The sequence below is a fragment of the Sceloporus occidentalis genome, unplaced genomic scaffold, assembly GCF_023333645.1.
Source record: "Sceloporus occidentalis isolate IW3139 unplaced genomic scaffold, rSceOcc1.0.p SCAF_2, whole genome shotgun sequence".
Taxonomy (NCBI): Eukaryota; Metazoa; Chordata; class Lepidosauria; order Squamata; family Phrynosomatidae; genus Sceloporus; species Sceloporus occidentalis.
The window spans coordinates 143,340,142-143,356,623 of NW_028316982.1; the positions used below are offsets into that span (position 1 = coordinate 143,340,142).

Consider the following 16,482-nt stretch of genomic DNA (forward strand, 5'->3'; position numbering starts at 1 on the left):
TTACTCCACCCTGTTGAAAGAACAAGGGTGGACTTTATGCTCACCCAACCTGCCACTGCGATATCTTAAAGTTCCTGTATGATCCTGGCCAGAATCCTACAGCCAGACTGGCCAGTGATCATGTCGCTAAGCAATTCTAGGAGCTGTAATCTAACTTTTCCAAGCTCCTTCTGGAAACAACTGAGCTGTCCTTCTGTCCTCTATAAGATTATACCATAGGTTGTGGTAAAATAGTTGTTTCAGTTACAACGTGCCATAAATGCTTTTTGACAAAGATCGAACAGAGGCAATGAGGTTTTTCAGTCTTACTGATGTATGTGTAAGATTTCAGATTATAAATATTTGTTTCAAGAAACAGGAGAATAAAAGTGAACTGTTTATTTAAAAAAAAAGTCATTTTATCCATTTCAAGTAGATGGTGGCCTAAAGACAAAAATGCTGGTATCTTCCATGTAAACACTGTTCAATTCAAAGAACATTATAGACTCCAACAATGTCTCTGTGGCTAGTCTGCATTTCAACGCCTCCTCTGGAAGAAAAAAAAAAATAACTACAGGTTGCATCTCCTATATCTGGAATTCCTAAATCTTAAATATTTCAAGATCCAAAACAGACCACATGGGTGACTGAGATAGTGATACCTTTGCTTTCGGATGGCTCAGTGTACACAAACTTTGTTTCATGCACAAAAGTATTAAAAGTATTCTGTATAAATTACCTTCAGGCTATATAGTGTGTATATAAGGTGTACAGGAATCATAAGTGAAATTCATTGTTTAGACTTGGGTCCCATTTGCAAGCTACCTCATTATGTCTATGCAAATATTCCAAAATCCTCCCAAAAATCCAAAATCCAAAACACTTCTGGCCCCAAGCATTTAGGATAAGGGAGACTCGACCTGCATAAAACTGCAAGCATGTTCCAATGTGTACTGTCAGCTTAAATCTAGGAAGCTAGTGAAGTCCAGCTTGTTCGCTGTTTGAATTGACCATCTTTCGCAAAATCTCCTAGCACAGTCAAGAGTTCCCCACACCTAGACAGGCATGCTTCAATAGATGAATCAATATGAAAATAAGCAGAAAGTTGTAAAAATTGCTATCCTAAATGAATAAAGGGTTTGCATGGGGTGAAAAGGAAGCACCATTTTAAATAAGGAATACACTCTTTTCTGAAAGAATCTCCAGCACTGCAAATTCTGACCATCTACAACTACAGATCAGGTGAGTATCCTAATAGCCAAGGCACGCCTGCATTCCACCAAGTTACTTTCCAATGTAACAGGAAGTACTGTGACAAGAGAAACCTGGGTTTTGCTTCTTTTCACTATACCAACTGTTAAGTGGCATTATATAACCTTCACTTTAAACTCTGAAAGACCAAAAGAGAACGAGAAAGAGATAAGTGCTATAATGTAGTAAGCAATCAAAAGCCATAAGTCAGAAACAACTTGAAGGCACTCAACAACAACAACAAAGTATTTTCTGGCGACCTTTAAAGAAAATTCATAACAGTATCAAACATACTTCTCTGTGTGTGTCTACGTGCGCCTTCAAGTTGCCTATGAACTTACAGTGATACCATGAATTTCATAGAGTTTTCTTAGGCAAGGAATCCTCAGAGGTACTTCTTATTCTTCTATAGCATGTTATTTTTACTTATGCATCTGAGGAAGTAGACTGAAGTCTACACAAGCTCATGCTGCCAACTTCTTCCTTTCAGTTAGTCTCAAAGGTGCTACAAGACCTCTCTACATACTGATTATATTTATATAACTTAATGCATGTACCCAGAGATATGTAATCCACACTTCTAAAATGCACAAGGAAACAAAACTATTTCAAAGGAATTTTTAAAAACATGTGAATTACCAAATAATCAAATGCATTAACCACTAGGGAATATGATTCAGTGATATATGAACAGCACGCTTTAAAATGTAACGTACTTTTAAAGACTTTCCCTCCAAATAAGTACAAAATGTCTTGTCTCTGGACTTTACACATGCATAGCATTTTTGTTGTTATAAGTTACTGTAAAATGCTTACAAGTTAGTCTGTTCAAGCATATACCCCTAAGCGTTAACTTCCAAGATAATATAGATACACCAAATATATTAAAATGTTTGTTGTGGTTTTAGTTTCTTTTCTTTCCCACTTTATTGCTTAGCAAGATTTTGTGAACACACATGTATACTTCTGGCTTTGGCACCATTTAGAAGCAAGAGAAGTAATAAAGCAGAAGGGCTTCGTTGTAGCTTTCCAATCATTTTGTTGGTTTTAGCCAGTTTGATTTCAGTCCCAGCTACTATAACGCAAAGTGAATCTTTAAAAATTCTCAGAGGCTGTTGTCACACTGCAGAATTAATGCAGTTTGACACTGCTTTAACTGCCATGGCTCAATGCTACAGAATCCTGGCAACTGTAATTTGTTGTGGCACGACAGCTCTCTGAGAGAAAAGGCTAAATATCCCACAAAACTACAAATCTCAGAATTCCAGAGCATTGAGCCATGGCAGTTAAAGCAGAGTCAAACTGCATTAATTCTGCAGTGTGGATGCAGCCAGAGCAAACTTTACCTAGGCCTTCATGGATTCAAATACATCACTTTAGCTGAAATGGATAATCATTTAATGGCTGGAAGAGGAAATAAGTTGTGACAGAAGTCTCCTTTACTGTTTTTTCCACCACTAGGCAGTACAATAAGGAAGATGCATCCAGTTTCTTGACTGACAAATCAGTTCTTCTGTGAACATAAAGTTGTACCATTCTCTGTATAAATTTTACACAATGACCTGTTACAGACTGCCAAAATAAAGCTGCTTCGGGTCTCTTTGGAGGTATGCTATTTAAATGATGCATGGGTCCTAAGAATCTGGAGGTCGCACCAAAGCCACACTCCATTCCTAAGCACCAGAGTGCAGCTTTTGGTGCAGCTTCTGGATTCCTAGGATGCACACATCATTTAAATAGCATGCCTCCAAAGAGACCCGAAGCAGCTTTATTTTGGCAGTCTGTAACAGGCCCAAATTTACAAAAAAATATGCTCGACTTTTCACCACCTTCATATTCAAACGCAAACTGCCACGTGCTTTCACTAAAACAAAAGAAAAAAAATCACAAATTTGGCAAAAGTAAACTTTTACAAAAGATCGCACAATACTTCAACGCTAATAAACTGCCTTAAAAATAAGCCCATTGGTTCCAGTAGAAGTTAAATTCAAGTGAATGTGCTTGTGATTTAACTCAAATAGTCTCCAGTGTGACCCATACAGGAATAAACCATGTGAGAGTTGCAAATGATAAGTGCAGTCCTATACCGCTAAGCCTGGTGCTGAAGTATTGCTTATTTTACAGTGCTTGCACTGAGGAAAAAATAAAAACTAAAAAATAAGATAAAATTAACCAATGGCATTGGATTTCACATTCCTGACCATGAACTGTTAAAATATTTTTTACTACAGGATATTAAAATTATATCATAAAATAAAATAAAAATGTACCACTGCTGTACATCCAGTGCTTTAGTGCTTTACATATGCATGGAAACTCTTATGAGGTATGAAGGCAGAAGAACTGGGTCCTCACTGTTGCCCAGAAAGTAATCAGCAAAACTGGTAGGAAACCCTTCATTCTCCACTAAGTAAACTTGCCACTAAATTCATAGCAAAGATGACACAGCCCCCAACTCACTTCAGTAGTAGTAGTGATGGCATTAGTAATATCAGTAATTGGATTTATGCCTAACTTAACTTGACTGAGTCAGATTGATGAACAAAGGGGGGGGGGGGGAATCACAGTGAAAGATGAAGCTCCTTATTTCAGACACATTCAGTCATATGTTATAGCTGAGTTCTATCAACTGACCCTGATAAAGCACCATCAGATAATTAACAAACAAGAAGAATTCAGACACATACTTGAATGTGAATCCCACCAAATATAAATAAATCAGACCAGGATTAGGTTAAAGGAGCCAAATTTCTGATGGATGAAAACTGCCTGGTCCCATTCGTTCAAATTAAATCTTAAAAATATTTTCTATTTCTTTTAAAGATGCACCATGAAAGAAGAAAACCTTTCTTGTAAAAAGCACTAAAGAAATACCTCCAGCTTGATATTGATAATCTGGTTGATACTGAGGAAGGGAGTTGTTTGCAGACCACTGTTGTCACATAAGGAGACATTTAAGCAACTTAAAACCTGCCACTAATTTATGTTTTGTCAGCCCATATTATATTACTATTTCAGTAGGCAGAGCTAGAGATTACTGGGGCAGTAGGAGGGGATCACTGTCCATAAACCAGACTTGCGCCATGAAAGGTTTGCATGAACATATTTTTAAAACCATGAATGGAATGTAAAGCAGATGGTTAAAATACTGGTTTTAAATAACCAATGATTAACAAAGCTAATTTGATACCATTTGTACCAGCCTTGTGGTTTCAAACTGTTTAATATTTTGGAGTGACTAGTTCCAGTTATTTCCTACTGTTTTTGCTGCCTTAAAAAAATGTTTTCAACACTGAACTCTTCTCTCCGCACAGGAAAAAAAATGTGTATATCAAAGACAAATACTTCTTGCATGTCTGCTTAAACACACAGCAAACATTTACCTGTGATAGACTAGAAAACACTGTTATAGTAACTTTATAAATCAATAAAATAATTCTGAAGGAAAAACAACCAAGCTTACATGATGCATTTTTTCCACTTGTGTCACAGGTTACAAATCATACATGAGACATATGCATTGTACTTCAGACAATGAAGCAGCAGAATCTGGAATGCTACATCAAAAGTACAAGTGGGAAAAAGCAAACAATACAAGACCAATAGAACAAAATAACTTCTTTAAACAGCTACCTCCAAATGTATGCCACACCATTTATCCTCACTGGCTATGTCCACATTCAAACAAAACAAGCGTTTCACCATAAATAATCCAGAATAAACTCCACTATTAATAATTTTAATATTTTTGTTTCTCACAATCATAATGAAATATAATTGTTATTTTTTTCCTTCTGAACTTGTAACTATACAAAAAAAAATGTTCCAGTATTGTCTCAAATATACTGTAATCTCTTTGGACCAAAATATCAATACGTACACTATTCAAAGAAATATATTCATTAAAGATGCAATGGTATTAATTAATATTTGGTTATTATGACTGGATATAATAGCTTAGAAAAATACAATGTGAGTCACAGAAATAAAATGAAGAATGACCTCAGATTTATGTTAAAAGTTAAAACAATAATTTTCCACTATTGTATTGGCAGACAATGTTTTGTCTCCGGATGTCCTAAATATTGGTAGTACATGTTTCTCAAAATTAGATTTGCTTTTTTCTTTTTTAAAGGAACAAATGGAGTGTAAACAGAGAATGTGTACAATAACATCTCTTGGGAGTTGATGTCATTAATAATATCTGTTCCTATTCCTGATACAAAATGATGAATATAAAACACATGACTTCAACTGATGACTTGAATGGGTCACGAAATAATTATACAGCCAAGCCTTTCAAAAGTCTAGAAATATATTGAAAACACTGAGGATCTGATATAGGTACAGTATATGTTGAAAAAACTGTCCACTGCAAAGCTAAATGTCAAAGTGAAAACTGAATTGTATATCAATCTACCTCAGAACAAGCCCAGATTAACTCAATGGGGCTTACATTTTAGTAGACGTGTATAGGATTGTACTGGAAATGTTTAATTAAAATAGTATTCACTTTCTAATTTGCGTTCTGAATTCAAATGGAATGGATCAAAAATGGAAGAAAGCTATATAGTGCATGGATAGTGTATGTAGTGTAAGTGCTATAAAAATGAAGAATGGTGATGATGATTAAGTCCATACTCTATATTTTGAGACGATATGTTTTTGAAACCACTTATCTTTTGAGTGTTTCCTTTCTGAATTATCTCCTTTGCCCCTAAATCAAGCAATACACACAGATTTGGGGGTTCAATATCAGTATGTATGTTGCAGAGAAAACAATCAATCCAATAAATTATATAAGTTTGACTGTCACCTTCATAAAGAAAGGCAGTTTAACATTAAACAATGAAAAGCAAAAAAAAAAATTCATTCAAGTATTTCATTTTGGAACTCTGTTTGTGTATGCACTCCGAAAAAGAGAGAGAGTGAGAAAGATATGCTTTTGGCTTCTTTTACAGTTTTACAGTTTCCCAGCTGAACTAAAACCTAAAAACCGTTCCTGTGATCTACTGATATGCTGTACTCCCCAAAAACATTAGTTCTCATTCTTACATAAAGAACTTGCAACCGTCACTAGCAATTCCTCACTTTTACTCTACTTGTCAGTGTACTCACTGAGCAGCATCTTGTAAGATCAGCAAAAGGTTAGGGAACTAATCCATATTCATATGGGGTTTGATCCAAAAGTACTTCCATTTTCTTGAAGATTAAAGAAGATTGCGTGGCAGCAGGACTCACAAAAAAATTGAATTAGGAAATCTAATATTCAAAGCAGTACAAGTTTAGCTGCATAACACACTGGGGCTTGTTTCGGACATCATTCAAGAGAGCTGACAGGTAGCCTCAATCCACAACCTAATTAAATCGGAGTATTTGGATTTAGGAACTTAACCGGAGTACTTGCACCAGTGGCATCACTGGGACTACAATCCCCTAAACACACGTACTGAGGAATAAGTCCAATCAAACATAATGGATATTATTTCCAAAGAAGTCTGCATAGGACTAGACTGTAAACTGGCTTAAATCCCGGTGTTTTAGCTTGCATGATATGCAGAGTGACCTGGACACTTGACTTTTGCCAACATCCAGCCTGAATTTTTCATCTTTGTACCTTACTTGTTCTCTTGCTAGTCATCCTTTAACTCCTACACATTATTTTTAAATCAGAGGAAGCCAACTCTGTGCCAATATTGGTTGGACCAGTAAATTGTATCCACAGGTTTGAACCATATTCAGTACAGAAAAAGTAATGAAATTGATTAACTCTTATTAATAGAAGGGGGTACCCAACTTCAATAGTTTAACATGTTACACTGTTGACAGGATTTTATTTTAGGGGCAATCCTGTATCTACACCTTTTACTCCTGAACTGTTACATCTAAGTATTTAGAACTGTGGAACATATAATTCAGATGTACATGAAAACGAGAAACATAATACACAGCTGTCATAATAAAATATACATGAAATATGCTGACAGTACTCCTAGTTATAAATACATTCTGACTGCAACTGATTTTCTCTGAGTAGCACTTTATAATATTAAGAATATAATCCTTTTTTAAAACAAATATAGCGGTGAATCATTACACAGGGACTTCAAATGTCCAAGTGCTTTGCTTCATTAAGATGTGATCATTTGTAGACACTTTATTCATAACCCACATAGCTACCTTTTTCAAGAGGAAATGTCACATTTTATACAGACACAGAGCTGTAAATACTTCATATCAATTGATGACTAATGAGTCCAAACACTAAAGAGGTACCAAATTAGATTATTATTCACAACAAATTAATAGCGTTCTTGAAATGCCATTTGATTAAACAGTATATTAGCCTTGACTAAATAGTTAACATTGTCATTTCCTTTAAAAGCACAGCACCAAAATAAGATGTCGTTCAAGGTTGTCAGCTTGCTGAAACATACATAAAACAGGGAGTTTACATCTTTTAAGCAATGCTCCTAGCTCAACAATAAATGCTAATTTTTCAGTGTGTGTGTGTGTGTGTGTATGTATTGATTGTGCATAAAGCAACCAAGAGATGAGAAAGGGTTAGTTTCCAAAATGAAAGGAGATTTTCAAGGAAAGCTCTGTATATATGTGTGTGAGAGAGAGAGAAAGAGAGGGAGGGAGGTGGGAAGGAAAGAAACCAAAGACTTAAATGTTTCTAAATTGGGAGAAAATTTTACAAGAATGCACATGCACTGATGAAAAATACCATAGACCCTAATTTATTGAAAAATCACTTGCTTGTAGCTGCTGACTTAATTTCAGCCAACTTAATTTCTTAGTTTATAGAAAGTGCAGTTTATCAGATTCTAATTTGTCTTCAATCCCTCTGTGTGGAATTGTAACAGAGCAAACAGTCACAATTACAGGAAGGTGTAGACTGCCTCTAAGGTTGCTTAACATACCTACTAGATGATTAACATACTTGCTAGTAAGGAAACTGCACATTAGGACTTATATCTGAGGAAAACATGTATAGTGTACTGCATGTTCCAGAATTATGCCACAGGTCTGTGGAAGTGCAGGAGCTTGCCCTCAAACACATAAACAGCTCATATTTAATAAGAGCACATATTAAATGCCCAACAGCAGCATTTTAAAAAGGTTTGACTAGTGCATGAAACACGCTTATAATGAAACATGCTTATAATATTTTTGCTGCTGATCTTCTTCAGCACTTGGTGCGTCCAACTGAACATCCTAACCCTACAATATCTGCACTGCAAACTAAAAGAACGCTACAGTATTTCGTGTCTCGCCCTTTAAAAATCACTTAACGTATTCCAACTCGCTTTAATGAGATTGAAAGAACACAGACATAGCCAATTACAAAAGAGGGGGAACAGAAGGCAGGGGTTAATGTCCCCATGTGCTACTCTCTCTTAAAAACTTGCAGCGAAAACAAAAGTAAAACAAAACCAAATTATTAATTGTTAGGGACTTTTCATCAAGTAGGGAAAAGCATAAATAGCAACAGTTGAGCCAAGCTATCTTTAAAGTTCCATACACAGCTGTTTGGTGACGATCCTGGGATTTCTTTCTTTTCTTTTCTTTTCTTTTTATCCCGATGAACCTAAAAGTCTCCAAATACTCTGCTCATTAGGCCAAAAACAGTTTCATTTTTGTTTCAAACTAATGAGTACAAATCCTCCCCCACACACCCCCTAGTCCTAAAACGAAAAGATTTGGCGCTAATGCCCTCAGACTTGAACTTCTGATTCTAAAGCAGATTGTTGTTTCAACAATAGGAATGGCTCCTTTTGTCAGATTTTGTCTCCCTCCCTTTGCTCCGCCGACCCCTCTCTTTTGCCAACTGGAGATTTTCACAGGATTCCTTTGTCTGGGTTACTTGACCCTCTAGAGGTGGGTAGGAGAATGGGGTGCACAGATGTCCTGAAATGTATGCCTGAAGGCAGAATTACTACCCGCTGCCTCCCAACATGGATCCTTGCCACCTGTGTTGTAACAAGCTGTGCTGTAACACAGAACAACCCACTCAGACAAATCTCTCTTCTTCTCCCCCCCCCCCTCCGGTTACCTACTGTCCAGGTGGCAGAAAGGAGGCGCTTCTTCACTACCTGGTTCCCAAATGCCCAACTGCATGTACTAGTGGGATCAAAGGGATTACGCACTGGCTCTTGGGCTGTCTGCATATGGTCCAAGGGACAACAAGGCATGAAAAGTCAGGTGGCGGAGAAACAAACAGTTCACACAAATGGGCATCTCCTGACAAAACCCTCCCGCAGTTTTTCCTCACTTAGCAAAGTGTTTGCCATCTGACCGCACCAGTGCCATATAGTCAGCCCTTGACATATACTGATCCCAACGCTGGACAAAAAAGTCTGATGCCATGAGATAACTCAAAATCTCTGATTAAAACCAGCACAGGCTTCTAGCAAAAATCAAGGAAAAACAGAATTTTCTCATTTGGTTGCAACTGAAACAATCCTTCCCAAAACTGGAGGTTTGGCTGCTCTTGTACGTTCACTGAAAAGGGACCCTCCACCACTTCTTATGCTTATATGCATCTACTTGTTAAATAAAGTATAGTCCTAAAATAATGTGATGAGACAAACAGAACTAAAAGGAGGAGGCCTGCTTTCATCACAGCATCCCAACCTGTTCTTTCCTTAAGAGGACCTCTCACTTTCCTTTTTGATTCAGATAAGCTGCAAGCAAATCAGGATGAAATAGATGATCCTGCTTTTTACTGTTTGATTTCAACAACTTTTAAGAACTGTTAAACTGACAGCGTAGGGATAATTCAATCAGCCACTCTCTTAAGACTTCATATATTATAGTTTGATTAAGTTATATCAGCTCAAAGTAAATTCATTTGAAACTAAATGTGAATTAATGCAAACAAAAACATGAAAGGCAACAATCGGTTTCTTAAAAGTGAAGAAGGAGCAAGACTGTGTGCAAATTTTGAAGTCAAGTATTATTACTGGGATGCAAAATATATTTGAGACTGTGAGTTGTTGTTATTACAACCTAATTAATTATTTAGGTTATAATCTAAACAATATGGATATTTGTTTTCTATCTCATAGAGAGTACATCTTTATGTAACTAGAGTATCAGTAACTATTAGCCCTTGTTCCTGGAAAGCAGTAGCCACTTAAATCTTTAAATAAGTGGTCTTACTTAGCATTCTTACCTACATAAAGGTTACGTTGCATGGCCCAAAGTTTGGGATTATACTCCAAGACTCTGTAAAACTGGAGTTCATACCAAATAAGTATTTGCAGTTGTTAAAGTGACAAATTGCTATGCAAGGTCAGGAAATTTATATAAGAGTTCCAGAAAACTTATTTATATCACTCTTTTTCTGGAAAGTTGAAATCTATTCGTTCATCATCACCTTAGTTTAAATCCGTCCTGATTATTCGTGAGGTCTCTTTTGTCCTTAACTCAGATGTTCCACAACACCCTTCTCTCCAATCATATTCACTATAGTAGCATTCACTATAGTAGCATAAGGTTTCACTTTCGGACTACTCAGTGGGCTATCAGCTGATTTGCATGGGAGGAAACAATTTACGAATGTTACATGATGACACCAAAGTGTCTCTAAGGAAAGAAATCTTTACCTAGAGATTCCCATATTAGCCCACACCAAAGATGTAGATGGTGGATCAAATGCCTTCTGTTGAATGAATACATCCTGCACCCTAAATTATGAGATGATTTCCTCTGAAGACTCTTAAATTAGAATAATCACCACACATCCCTGGACAACAAAAAGGGATAAACTGAGTCCTGCTCCTTTTATGGTGCATGGGATACCAAGAGCGGTACAGAGTCTCCAATTATTACTGTCTTCCCTTCAAGCACTAGAGTCCTAAGGAGACCCTGGCATCCATAGGGCCCACTTGCAGCGCCTGGAAGGATCCTACTAGGACTGCACTCCTGGTCCATACTCACACTCCCAAATACACACAGCATGGCCAAGAGTAAATACTGTACTCAGATGTGTGTCCTGTCCTGAGAAGTGAAAAAGAACGGACACTTCCTTCTCTTCTTTATCCCTGTTCACTAGTTTATATCCCCTTCTTTTCTAGCAGAAAGGGGAACAGTCGGAATGTGAAAGCTGAGAGAAACATTTGATGCATTAAAACAAAACAAAACACTAAGCCTTACAGTCAAAAGATTAGTGACGTCTCCCTCGTACCACTATGCTGAAATGCTTTTAGAACTTAACTCAGTCCTGAAACCTGTTGTTTTCCACCATCACACACACACACACCCCAGTGCCAGTCTAGGGTTCCTATATTCTGGTTACTCCAATTTTAGGGAGCACTCTGCTGTTTTTCTCAACACCTGCAGGCTTGAAAAATGCTCCTTCACAGCTGCAAACCTGCCTTTCTTTCCTCCTTCCTTCCTCCCCTCTTCCCATCTTTTCTGGTCCAATAGCTTTCTAAGGCCAGAATACACCATGCACCCCCTGGGCATCACCCTCTAGATACCAAACCCAGGCCTGGGTCTTCACTTCCATATGCGAAGTAAGTGAAGGGATCTTGCAGCACCCTGGAGACTCACTGAAAGATAGACACTGGGAGCATGAGCTTTCCAGACTTGAGCCTACTTCCTCAGATGCATGGGGTGCATCTGAGGAAGTAGGTTCAAGTCTACCAAAGCTTAGGTTTCCAGCTTTTCTCTTTCAGCAAGTTTCAAAGGTGCTGCAAGGTCCCTTTGCAGACTGGTTTTCCAAACTACTGTAACAGGGTCTTTGAACAGTAAAGCCAGACACTCTTGGCTTCCCAAGGCAGGCTGTTAAAAGCAGCACTACTAAGTGGCAAAAGAAAGAGCCCCTGTGCCGATAGTTGAATTCAAAAGTACAGCTGTTTAAGTCTGGGGGATCGATCTGCAAAGGGATCTTGCATCAACGTTTAAAATACATGAAAGAACTTGGCAGCAGGAGCTTTGGTAGACTTGAGCCTCCTTCCTCAGAAGTGTGTTGTTGTTGTTGTTGTTATATTTATTTGTATCCTGCTCTTTCCCCAAAACTGGGACCCACAGTGGCTCACACTATTTAAAGCATCTGAGGAAGCAGACTTAAGTCTAAGAAAGCTCACGCTGCCAACTTCTTTCTTCCAGTTAGCCCCAAAGGTGCTACAAGACAATACTGACTAACACGGCTATATCTTTGAATTCTGTCACAATATTCCAAAAAGAAAATTGAAAAAGAACAGAAAAGTGACACATTCTGAGAGCTGCTTTCCTAAACTCTCTTCCAACTGCATCTGAGGACACACAGCCCTTTCATATTGGGGAGCATCTCCCACTCAAACAAGAGGGGGTCCCCAGATGCAAGTGCAAACTAGGCTCTGCCTGTTAAGTCCCATTCAACTTTTCTGAGTCCTGGTCGCTTCTGTGTTTGTGCCAGGCATTGGAAATACATGGAGATGCCCATTGGCAAGGATGCTTCCATGTGTGGGGTGGAAGATGTGCCCGGAGGGGGCAAAGCCTAGGAAGCCTCCACAGTCTCCCACCACCACTGCCACCTCGACCATGTGTTTGTGTGGGTGCCCATGGGTGTGTGGGGTGTATGTCCATCTTCTCCATCTCTTGGGGTTTTTAAATAGGGGCTGGATGGCCACCTGTCACTGGGGGTGCTGTGTGTATTCCTGCATGGCAGATTGGGGTTGGGCTGGATGGCCTTTGGGGGATCCCTTCCCACTCTTCCATCTGGCCCTCCGTCAGATGAAGTGCTTTGAGTGTGAGTTGCTGCATGGCAGAAATGGGTTGGTCTGGGTGGGCGGAGCTCCCTTCCCTCTTCTATCAGTGGGACACACTCCCTCAGAGAGTGGTGGAGCCTCCTTCTTTGGGGGGGGGGTCTTTAAACAGAGGCTGGATGGCAATCCGTGAGAGGGGTGCTTTGACTGTGAGTTGCTGCATGGCAGAATAGGGTTGGGCTGGATGTCCTTTGGGGGAGGGACTCCCTTGCCACTCTTCCACCCGTCCCTCTTCCAGAGAGAGTGCCATGATGGTGAGTTGCTGCGTGCCAGAAAAGGCTTGGGCTGTCAGAGGGGGGTGGTTCGAGGGTGAGTTCCTGCAGGGCAGGAGGAGGTTGGTCTGGATGGCCTTTGGGGTGCCCCGTCCTCCTTCCTACCTGGCGTTGGTGCAGTCGTTGTAGAGGGTCTCGAAGTCCCTGCGGGAGATGAGCTTGCATCGGTTGACGCCGGGCTGGATGGCGCCGAGGCCGCGGAGGATGCGGACCTGCTCGACGTTGCAGACGACGGGGGTGATCTCGAGGCGCTTGAGCTTGGTGTAGACGGTGTGGAGGCCGCCCACCAGGTGCTTCAGGAAGAGGTCGAAGGCCTGCGGCAGGCAGATCAGCTCGGCGCCCTCCACCGTGAAGGAGGCCACCTTGGCCCCCCGCAGCTCCACCATCTTGCACTCGTTGTTCTGCGGGGTGTTCTCCACCGGGGACGGCGTCGAGTAGACCGGCTTCCCGGGAGCAGGAGGAGGAGGAGGAGGAGGGGGTGGCGGAGGAGGAGGAGGAGGAGGAGTAGGGGCCACGGATCCCAGGGCCGCGGGGCTCTCCCCGCCGTTGCTGGAGGCGGCTAAAGGCTCCGGGCGGAAAGCGGCGGTTGCAGCGGGGCCCGTCGGGGGCTGAGGCGGCGGAGGAGGAGGAGGAGGAGAAGCCGAGGAAGAGGAGGCAGCGGAGGAGGCGGAGGGGGTGGCAGTGGTGGCGCTGGAGGTGGCGGCGGAGACCGAGACGGAGAGGGGCGGCGGAGGGGGCACCGCCAGCTGGAGAGGAGCCGGGAGGGCAGCCATGGTCACATCAGACGGAGCCCCGAGGAGAGAAGCAGCAGGAGGAGGAGGAGGAGGAGGAGGAGGAGAAGCCGGGAGCCCCCTCCAGCCCTCCAGGCCCCCAGAGAGAGGTCCAAGGGGGAGAGAGAGGGTTAGGGTTCCTCTTGAGGGAAAGAGTTCTAGGGAGGAGAAAGAGAGAGAAGGGGGAGTTAGGTCCTTCTTTAGAAAAGAAGTGTGGTTATTATTACGGAAAGGGTTAGGGTTGTTCTTTTAAAAAGAGGGGTTACTCCTATTTGTAAAAGAAGATGAAGTTCAGGCTCTTCTTTACAGAAAGAGTTGCTCTTATAATTTTAAGAAGCGGAGGGAAGAAAAAGGGGTTATTATCCTCTAGAAAAAAAAGAGTGATTAAAATAGAGAGGAGGAAGGAGTGAGGGTTACTCTTTATCAAAAAAAAAAAAAAAAAAAGAGGTGTTACTATGATTTTACAAAGAGGAGGGCGAGGGGAGGGAGTTGGGGTTGCCCTTCGCAAAAAGAAGTGCCCTTCTTCTTTTCAAAAGAGGGAGGGAGGGTCGGGTTATTCTTTAGGGGGGGGAAGAGTGATGTTTTAAAAGAGAGGAGGGAAAGAGAAGGGGAAGTTAAGGTTATTCTGTAGGAAAAGAGGAGGTAGTTGGTATTATGCTTTATATTTAATAAAAAGTGGAGGAAAAGAGGGTTATTCTTGTTCTTTAGAAAGAGGAGGAGAAGAGACGGGGAGGAGGGGTGTATTTATCCTTTGAAATAAAGAGGACGAAGAGATGGGAGTTGTTCTTCTTATTAATTATTAGTATTAAAAAGTGAAGGCAGTGATGGGGGAGGAGGAGGGGGGTTATTATCCTTTTAAGCAAAGAGGAAGGAGGGAGGGAGGGAGGGGTTGGGGTGCAGAAGGGACCCCAAAAGTGTCCAAAGGAGGCGGGCGGCGGCGGCGGCGGCGGCGGTCCTCCTGCGATGGCTTCGGGCTTCCAATGCCTCCTTCTCCTTCTCCTTCTTCTTCTTCTTCTCCTTCTCTAGCGCCTAGTTGCGGAGGTCTGGCATGGAGGCAGCGAGAGAAGGACAGAGCGAGGGAGAGCTTCTCCTCCTCCTCCTCCTCCTCCTTCTGCTGCTGCTGCTGCTTCTGCTGGGGCCTCGCGGGCTCCGGAGGCGGAGGAGTTGTTGTTGTTGTCACGCGGGAAGCGGGCGGAGCTCCGGCAACTTGGAAGGGAGCAGCCTTTGAAGGCGCCCCGGGAAGGAAGGCAAGCGAAGCAGGCAAGCAAGGCAAGGAGGAAGGCAGGCAAGCAAGGCAGGCAGACCTCCCCCTTCCCCCGTCTCCCCTCCCTCAGCCTCCTCAATGGTCCAACCAGGAACCTGGAGAGAAAGAGAGAGAGAGAAAGAGGGAAGGATGCAAAGCCACCTCCCTCCCTCCTTCTATCCCTCCATCCCTCCCTCCTCCTTCTCTCTCTCTCTCTCTCTCTCTCTCTCTCTCTCTCTCTCTCTCTAGGAACCGTTAGGGCCACAGGCTCTTGTAATTTTCCTTCCTCCCCCCACTTCCCTCCTGTGTCTGTGATCATAGGATAAGAACTGTCATTTCTTATCGATATGACTTGATCAGAGAGGACCAGACTGTGCTGATAGATAGATAGATAGATAGATAGATAGATAGATAGATCCTTCAGGAAAGGAGCCAGAGTTCTTTGGCAAACAGGGACCTAGGCTAATAAATAATACAACTCAAACCTTAGAGAAGAGAAAAGAAGAAGAAATGCCCCCCCCCCCAAAAAAAAACTAAAACCTTATAGAAGGAAAAAGAAATCCCCCCCCAAAAAAAAACTAAACTAAAATCGATATAACTTGATCAGAGAAGACCAGACTGTGTATCTGTATGTATATATATATAGGTATGTATGTATGTGTCTATATATATATATATGTATATATAGCTCCTTCTGGAACGGATCCAGAGTTCTGCAGACACGGACTGAGACTAATAAACAATAAAACTCAAACCTTAGAGAAGAACAAAGAAAAGAAATGCCCTCCAAAAAACTAAACTAAAACTTTAGAGAAGGAAAAAGAACCCTCCCCCCCCACCCCCGAAAAAAGGGACTTCTCTCTTCCTCTCTCTTGCTTTTGTGGTTGTGTGCCTTCGCTTTGTTCCTCGTTTAAGGCGACGCTCTCGTTCCTTGGCAAGATGGGTTTGCCTTTGCCAGTCTCTGAGGCTGAGAGAGTGTGACTCGCCCAGGATCCCATGGCTGAGGGGGGATTCAAGCCTTAGCCTCCAGAGTCGCAGTCCCAACACTAAAACTGCGATCGATCCTAAGATATAGCCGTGTTAGTCTGTAGACTCAGTGCCTGGAGAGATCTTGCAGCACCTTTGAGACTGACTGAAAGAAAGAAGTTGGCAGCATGGGCTTTCCTGGGTTTAAACATCTACTTCAGGTGCATCTGAGGAAGCAGAGT

At 41.4% G+C, this 16,482-nt stretch overlaps 1 protein-coding gene across 3 annotated transcripts in view; it reads right to left on the reverse strand.

Annotated features, from left to right (window-relative positions):
• LOC149319090 (dachshund homolog 1-like) overlaps window positions 1-14,460 on the reverse strand; it is a 426,364-nt gene extending 411,904 nt beyond the window's left edge. For all 3 annotated transcript variants that reach the window (XM_089511099.1, XM_089511098.1, XM_089511097.1), the window contains exon 1: window positions 13,367-14,460. In XM_089511099.1, the coding sequence (XP_089367225.1) occupies window positions 13,367-14,034 (668 nt within the window). In that variant the 5' untranslated portion in view covers window positions 14,035-14,460. The remainder of the gene's footprint in view (window positions 1-13,366) is intronic.
• Between the last annotated feature and the right edge of the window lie 2,022 nt (window positions 14,461-16,482).